The sequence below is a fragment of the Nestor notabilis genome, unplaced genomic scaffold (assembly GCF_000696875.1).
Source record: "Nestor notabilis isolate BGI_N333 unplaced genomic scaffold, ASM69687v1 scaffold3910, whole genome shotgun sequence".
NCBI lineage: Eukaryota > Metazoa > Chordata > Aves > Psittaciformes > Psittacidae > Nestor > Nestor notabilis.
Genome location: NW_009910495.1, coordinates 1 through 8879, shown reverse-complemented (window position 1 = coordinate 8879; position 8879 = coordinate 1). Strand labels below are relative to the sequence as shown.

The window sequence follows — 8879 nt, the reverse complement described above, 5'->3', positions numbered from 1 at the left end:
CGCACAGGGTGCCGAGAGAACCTGTGGCTGCCCCATCCCTGGCAGTGTTCAAGGCCAGGTTGGACACAGGGGCTTGGAGCAACCTGCTCTAGTGGAAGGTGTCCCTGCCTGTGGCAGAGGGTTGGGACTAGATAATCTTAAGTTTCTTTCCAATCTAAATCATTCTGTGATTTATGATAGAGTGTGGGTGTGCATTACTGGGAAGTATGCAGCTGTGTGAGCATGTGTGCTCTGTAGGAGTGGAGAAGCTGTGTGTCATCCTCAGGAGTTGGAAAAGACGCGTGTATATGTCTGTCTCGAGTGTGTTCACCCAGGAATCTGAGCTTTTCCAGAAAATCCAGCCTGCTCACGGAGAAGAATGTTGTACAGAAAGCGTTTGTAAACTCCTTTTTAATTAGAAATCAGGGAAAGCTTGGCGTTTGCCTTCATTTTTATTTGGTGCTGGCGATTGCAATTAGAGCGAGCTGAAACTGGACCAAATGTTGGCCCGAGACTAAACACTCAACAGCAACTTTGCTGCTCATGCTGCAAGCTGGAGCTTGTTGAGCAAGAAATTTGAAGTTAATTTTTTGTGGTGGGGTTATCTACCACATTTTAAATCGATTCAAGCAGCTTTAAAATGAGGTGTTTCAAGTTAACTATTGGGAAGGGGAATGTGGTGTGACTTAAGTTGTAGTACCTTTGTTTTCTGTGATAATAACTTTTGCTTCTGTTTTTAACTGCTAACAGAGTTAAAGTCTATGATGGTTGACAGAATTCAAATACAAGTCTAGTACTTGAAGTGTTATCATGAAGAGCATATATAAAATGACTTATGGGCACACAAAGGGATAAAAGTTTACTAAATTATAAACAATTAAGTGACTCATAATACCTCTTTCTGCTAACAGTTAACAGTAAGAGATTCAATCCCTTGACAAGCTACATAAAGGTAATTAGATAGTTTGGGGAGAGGGGGAAATTGGGGAACCCAAAGCCCTTGCATATGTTGTATAATTACTGGGATCCTCAATTAGGTCACACCACTCTTTCTTCTAAGGGTGATTCAAAGGAGTTCTCAAACTTCTTTCCTGCTGTATCACTGGTTCATTGTATAGAAAAGCCGAGAACAAGTGTTGGAAATGTAATTTAAATTTTCAATTTCGGATTGAAAGGTTTGTAAATATTCTTGGGAGTGAACATGAGAGGCTTTTATGTGCCGAAAAATGACCTGGGTGTAACAGCATCAGGTTTGATGGATCTAGACATAACACTTCATGCTTTCTTACTCAATACAATAAATACAGTGACAGTTTTTCCATGTGTACATTTCAGATATGCTGCGGTTAAACATTTACATTGACTATCTCATTATGTTGGGGTTTCTTTCCTCAAAGACCTGTATTTCCTGACTGGAATTTTTACTTCCCATATTGTGCAATGTACTGAGTGTTTGGCTACCAGGTTCCCTATCCTAGCACTACTGAAATTTATATAGTTATAAAATGTATATACTTTCATATTTGTATAGTTAGCCAAGAACTCTGGGGGAAAGGAAAATCTAAACTTCTTTTCAGTACTGATCCTGTTTGTCTGAATCTTTTTAGGTCTGCTGACTTGGGTGACAACCTGCTGACCAGACCTGGACCACCCACCGTTGCGCGAATACCTCCACCTATTTTGCCAAGACCATCACACCAAACAGGCAGCAGTAGTCTGAGCACTTTCAGGCCAGCATATAGTAGTTCTTTTTCTCCAGGCTATGGTTCATATGGAACCTCTTTTTATGGAAGCTATAGTCCTTACAGTTACGGATATGGTGGTTTGGGTTATAACCGCTTTCGTGCAGATGATATTCCTCCCATAGCAGGCTGAAGAGAGCAGCAGAGGTGCATTTCAGTCCATTGAAAGTATTGTGCATGCCTTTGCCTCGGTCAGCATGATGATGGATGCTACCTTTTCAGCTGTGTACAACAGTTTCAGAGCTGTGCTGGATGTAGCCAATCACTTCTCCCGCCTCAAAGTACACTTCACAAAGGTTTTTTCAGCTTTTGCTTTAGTGAGAACTATAAAGTATCTCTATCAACGCCTGCAGAGGTTACTAGGTCTGCGGAAGAGCTCTGAGAATGAGGATTTGTGGGCTGAAAGTGAGGGGACAGTGGCTCGTGTTGGCCTTGAAGACAAGGCGGCTAACTCTGCAAAATCCTGGCCCATTTTCTTGTTCTTTGCCGTTATAATGGGAGGTCCCTATCTCATTTGGAAACTGCTTTCTACCTACAGTGATGAAGAAACAGGTAAAGATCTGCAGCACAAGAGAAATGTGGCATATATTGTGCTTTTTGTTAGCACATGTATAGTGATTAATCTTATACTACAGTAACAGAAGTTAATAGATAGTGGGATACAAATTTTAGGCATGTGATACAAGTGAAAGCTAACAGTAGCCTGTTGTTGAGTTAGGCTGCAGTTTCCTGGTAAGCTTTGTGTGATTCCAAAATCATGGTTCCTTTCTGTATCCTTTCTACTAGATGTAGCAGTTGGGGAGGGGAGGAAAAGTATTGGTTGGATTGACTCAACAAATCATGCTTTGTTTGTTACTTCTATCAGTTCTCCACTGGAAACATTTTAGCAAGGAAGTTAGTGTTTCCTTAATTTTCCTTCTAAAAAACAACCACCAAACTTTATGATTCACAGCAGATAAACTTTTAATTTCTTTTTGGAAACAGTGTCTAGTAACTGGGCAAGTGGAGAAGATGATCATGTAGTTGGAAGAGCAGAATATGACTTCAACGCTCTCTCAGAAGAAGAAATTTCTTTCCGTGCTGGTGACATGCTAAAATTAGCACCCAAAGGTAAACTTTAAATTGTGCTTATTTTCTCATCACATGTGAAGTCATATTGTTAGAGCCTGAAGATGTTAAAACCCACCACCACCACTTTATTTGACCAAACTCTGCACACTGTTTGTTGGGGTTTCTTTTTCCGTAAGTTAATAATAAAACTTCTTGAGTGGTTTTGTTCGGTTTCCCTAAAATACAGCACAGCCTAAAGTTACTGAGTGTTTTGTGATTACCCTTATGGTTACCTTTTCCTCATGTGCTGCACAACTATGAAAATCCCTAGGAATTTGCACTAAAGCAGTGTTTCTGATTTCAGAACTAGCTGCACTTCACAGTACTCTTCAGCTCACCTGCAGATCCTGGTGTTGCGCAGTAATTTGTATTCACCTTTTAACACACAGTTACTTTCTCTCTATGATGAGCTGTTGTGTCATCTACCTTCTGGTGTATTTGTGCCTCCGCTGCAATATGTTTTGAATTGTTTTGTAACTTCCTGCATTTGCATCTTCTTCTTCAGAACAACAACCCAAAATCCGTGGTTGGCTTTTGGCTAGTTATGATGGCCAAACAACAGGACTTGTGCCAGCTAATTACATCAAAATCCTGGGCAAAAGAAGAGGTAGGAAAACGGTGGACGTGGAAAGGATTACAGAGCAACGGCAAGCCTTTCCCAGCACATCTGCTAGAGGATCCACTGCTGCTGTGACTTTAGAGGAGCAGGAAGCTGCTTTTGATTCTGTTTTTGCTGGAAGTAATAAAGTTCCTGTTGCATCTGACTCCACTGTGGTTAGTGGAGAAAAGCAGGAACTCTAATGCACTTTCATCAACAAAGCATCTGGGCTGTGCTTTATTGATTAAAATGTAGGGTTTGTTGAAAATCTGTCTTGTAGTGGAACACTAATGGGTCTGTACCAGTTACTGTTGCTACTGACTGGTGAAGGGGTGGAGGAATGATTGCTCAAATTTGTAGTATTTATTTTTGACTCATCTAAGGCTGTACATTAGTGATTCTACCCAAACCACCTGGCAGCAACTCTTCAGATCTTGAGACAGGGAGAATTGAAGCATTACAACAAAGCAAATAAACAGAAGACTGCTGGCCTGTTCTTGTGAAGGAGACAAAAGTGTTGGTGAAATCTGGAGATTAACATCCAGTCTTCACTGGAATGTCAGCTTGACAAGAGGCCTCTCCAGTAGAGGTGCAAAGGGAAGATAGATTTCTGTAAGATGTCCTCAAAAACTGGATGCTGAGGACCATACATAGTAATAGTGCACTGTTGCCCCCTGAAAGGAGGGAGAATTGCAAGAGACATTGAATCATTAGAAATTTTGAGTTCCATGCTTTTTTGTAAGAAGCAGGGCTTCTGTCATAAAGACCTTAGTTCTTATAAAAATGGGACTTGTGAGAAAGGGAGGAGAAATACAGTTTACAAAGGAAAAGCAGTGAGGCTTCAGCAGTCGTTCTAACCAATTCTCTTTTGTTTATTAAAGGAACATTAGAATAAAGGGTATCCTGCAGCCAGGCACCTTCCAGTGCACTTAGTAATTGTTATTCCTTTCTGTGATAAAGTAACTTTGCATCACTCACAGCCATTTTATGTTGTGTGTTAACTGCCTATCAATAGTCTATCACCTACCATCTGCATCTCGGCTTGTTTCTGTTCTTTATTGGTTTTATATGAATGTCAAAATACCTATCCTGCCTTTTAGTGCAGTAGGAAACCATTGGGTTGGGTGAACTTTAAGGTAATTTGGTAAAGAAGTAACATTTCTTGCATAATTGTCTCAGTTAGCCAGCATCTTGGAATTAACTCTTTATGCTGCCTTTCAGGTGGTAGATTTTGCAACTGCCCATAAAATTTGAGGGCTCTGGTTTATCAAAAGCCATAAAACATTAAGACTATTCACAGTATGTAGTATTTCTTCATATTCGTGTTTGAGAATTCTGTCTTGAAATACTGTTGGGGGTTTTTTCTAATGAAGCAAAGATAATTAAAACTTTTTTCCTTGTAGTATATAACATCTTGAGCTTCTGAAGATTAGAGCAATTGGTACAATAAGTAAAGCTTGTCTTAACCATTAAAATAGCTTTTCTTTTTTATTTTAAAGCTACTTAAAAGTATTAGGAAAGTAGGGCATGTGCCTTTGCTTAATTGATCCAGTAGTTTCAGTTTGACTGTTTCTGCAGAAATCTTCAACACCCATCATGTGGTAGAAAAGCTTTCAGTATTTATACCTTAATTGCATTTGCTGGCCTTTAGTTCTTAGAATTCTCTTCATCACGACAAAACTCTGACAAGGAAAATCAAGGTGAGCACAGTTTTATTGAGGTGGAGTAGCTGAAAAGACAGATACTGTGCTGCAACCCTGGATTTACAAGTAATCTCTGAATGCCTGTTGTTAATTACAGCAAGAATTTAAGCAGTTGTGCTCAGGTATTGGGAGATGGTGCGAAGAATCGTATTTTTACTGGATCGTTAGATTCTCAAATGCAGAGAAAAAGGAAAGAGTAGTTAAAGGATAAATGAGGAACTTGAAGCTAGTTTAAAACAGAATACGTTCCTGAGACATTTCCCGGTGTACCAGGGCATTGAAGAGAATTGTCTATATTTGGAAATGACATTTGTTGTTGAACTAAAAACAGCAAACAATCCTGAAATGTAAAATATATAGAGGGGAAAAAGGGGGCAGGGAGGGTATCAGGTTTACAGTTCTGCTTACAGTGTGTATTCCTGAAGGGAATTAATTTACTGTGGCAAGATTTAACTAATGGACTCTCAGCCTCTCTTGTGTCTGCAAGATTCAGTCAGAGGAAGGGTCTTTTAAATGAGTGAATAATTAAACCCCAAACTTTTTGTAGAGTATCTATTCAAGTAAACTTCTGTTTTCCTGCTCAGAACAAGTTGCGAAGACAGTATCATGTTTGTTGGAATCTTTAAATCTTATTTTTTAGAAAGGTGAGTGTATTCAACTTCAGATAGTATTAATCTGAAAACAATTCTTTTAGTAGGAAAATAGCTTATTAATAACTTAACTGATTTGTCTTTATCATAGTTTGACTTAGTTGACCAATCACTAACTGTCATAACTGTACCTGCTAAGTCTTGACAAGAGTTTTGGTCCTTTAAGTCTTGCAGTTAATTGGAAACGAAGGCTCTGGGGAAATGAAGTTATTTAACTCGCAGTTAATTGTACTGATTGCAGAAGGGTATTAAAATCCATTGAAGTAAAATATATACTGTGCTTTAAGATTTTGATTTTTATGTTTTTTAATGCCCAAACTAGCATTGGGATAAAACATGAGTCCTGCAGTTTCATTGTCTATGTTTCTGCCTGTATGGAGAAAAGAATATCTAAATGACTGCTGGCTGAAAAAGGCAGGCTGGTTGACAGGCTCCTTGGGACTTGCCCAACTTTAGAGAGGTGAGAAGACTGAAGGAGTATGTGTCGCTGCAACAGGAGTATATAGAAAAGGAGATCTGAAAAGAGATGCTGTTGAAATATTGCTAAACTTCTGCATTAGGCAATTGACTCTAACCTTGAGGTCTGTACTATGAAGTTACCTGTATTTTATTCTTTGGAACTACTTACGTACTTGTAAGCAGACCTAGAAGTCTGTAACAAACCCATGGCACTTCTTTATATAAGGCTTTAATTCAATCTTACCTTAATCTTACTGATACTCTTCCATATACCAACCATTCTATGGTTAAGTACTATCGGAGCTGATGCCAGTTCTGCCTGGGTCTGTGGTGCTAGCAGTGCATGAGCATGCCCACATTCAGAGCTTTGCTCAGGTTCCTGAATAATAAATCTTAAGTACTCTTCTTTTGCACGGCTTCAAACCTCTTCCTTCTGTGGAACTAAACGGCGTCTGAGCTAGTAAGATTGTTCTGACTTACTTGTTGACCTTAGTGAAATCTGCCAGTGAGGTAAACACAAAGGAAATAGTTTCTTATAAATCTGTTTGCAATGTACATTTTCCAGAAGAGGTGTAAACTCTGTTCTTGAGTAGCTGCTTCCAAGTTTTTTACCTTGTGGCCATGTGTTGGGATTGGCAAACATTTTTGGCCTGTAGTAGCAGGCAGTAATTGCCTGTGTCCACAGGTGAGGATAAACCTTTTTTTTAATCCTTGTGTCTTGTGACTGCTTCTTCTGCAAACAGATTTGAAGCAGGTTTGGGATCATAAATCTGTCTTCTGGATTCTTTGGCCATACCGAATGCAGCCTTTAAGCAGCTGGATAATCTCTCCTTGAAACACAGGTACCCATATAACCGGCTTAACTAGTAATATAGGGGTGATGTCAATGCAAGGCACCCCTGGATCTTATCTACAGTTTTTAATGCTACTTCGAGTTACTAAAGTTCCCTAAATTTCACAATAGTCACAAAACTATAAGACTTGAGTAAATTACATGGATTATTTGTGCTGTCAAAGGGTAAACTTCACAGTTATTTTGGTGTTAGAAATGAAAATGCTTTAAAAGCAGGAAGATAGTTTACTACCTTTTGAATTATTGGGAACTGCACAAGGACAGTCTCTAAGCTGTTAAATGGGTAAAATTTCTACTGATTTTATTCTCAAATACTGATGTTGGTAATTTTTTTTTCTTGTTTAACAAAATGAAAAGGGAGGGACTGAATTTCAGCCTAACAGCACGGGTCAGTTTAACTGTTGCCAGTTCTCTGACATACCGTCAAGCTTCCATTCATGGTGTGATAACTTGATGTCATAATAATCAGTTGTAGCACACTCTGGGGATTGCAGTGGGACAGTATGAAATCAGGGGTGTGTTCTACTTTAGCTGAAACCCAAACAAAGCTTTCAACTGACCTAAAGAATTGAGATTTCATACCCTTCTCTAGATTGGTGCAATCCTTTTACTCAACTTTTCTCTAGGGTTTTTTGTTTGGTTTTTTTTTTTTTTTTTTTGTTTGGTTTTTTGGGGGGTTTTGGTTGATTGGTTGGTTGGTTTTTTGGTGGGGGTTTTTTTGGTTTTTGTTTTGGTTTTTTTTTTTCATTCTCGTTGTGTTACTCCAGAGTTTAGGGATGGGGTTTTGGGAAGAAAATGGTTAATATCCATGTGGCTGTGATTATTAACTCATTGATTCCTGCCAAAATACTAAGGGGGAGCAGGCTGTTCAGCCTGGAGAAGAGAAGCTGCGTGGAGACCTCAGAGCAGCTTCCAGTGTCTGAAGGGGGCTACAGGGATGCTGGAGAGGGACTCTTCATCAGGGACTGTAGTGATAGGACAAGGGGTGATGGGATTAAACTGCAACAGGGGAGGTTCAGGTTAGATATAAGGCAGAAGTTCTGACACAGTTTGCCCAGAGAAGCTGTGGCTGCCCCAGCCCTGGCAGTGTTCAAGGCCAGGTTGGACACAGGGGCTTGGAGCAACCTGCTCTAGTGGAAGGGGTCCTTGCCCCATGGCAGGGGGTTGGAACTGGATGAGCTTTAAGGGCCCTTCCAACACAAACCAGTCTGGGATTCTATGATTAAGTAACCTAGTGTGTTCCAATGGGAATTAGCCAGAGGCAGCAAGAAGAATGGGACAAAGGAGGATTATTGTATGTTGTACAAGGGAAAGGGCATCTGGGCTGATGCTTAGCAGCATGGACGGCTTCCCAAGGGAACTAAGTTTAAAACGTTTGGGAAGTTCCCATGCAGTAGCAGACAATCCAACAACGGATGAAATAGCAGGGATTCCTTGGTGGAATAACTGTGGCTGGAACAGCTCCTGGCGCCGGGCTGTTGTGTGTCATTAGCTCCAAGCTGGATCTTCTGTTACTGCTTTTATAGATTCAGGTGTTTAGATCAGCTGAAAACGTGGGGAAAAGTTTCAATTAAGGCTCCGCATCTTTGCTTAATTAATTTGACGCGCTTATGCCTTGAGACTCGCTCCTCGTGTCTCCCCCATGCCCATCAGCGAGGACCGAAGCACGTGCTGACGCTCGTCTACGTCACCGCGCGGTGACGACGCGGAGGCGCAGCCTGACGTCACGGTCACGTCACGCGGAGGCGGGGAGAGCCCCGCGCGGGGCGTTGCTAGGTTACCGGA

General features: G+C 40.6%; 1 protein-coding gene across 1 annotated transcript; it reads left to right on the top strand.

Moving 5' to 3' along the window:
* Nucleotides 1-1586: 1586 nt before the first annotated feature.
* PEX13 (peroxisomal biogenesis factor 13) lies at nucleotides 1587-3942 on the top strand (the record flags this gene model as incomplete). Its single annotated transcript, XM_010010282.1, is given in 4 exon segments — nucleotides 1587-1844; nucleotides 1846-2273; nucleotides 2706-2831; nucleotides 3337-3942. Coding segments are annotated over 4 exon segments (1108 nt in total), but the record flags the coding sequence as incomplete, so codon positions are not given.
* Nucleotides 3943-8879: the final 4937 nt, after the last annotated feature.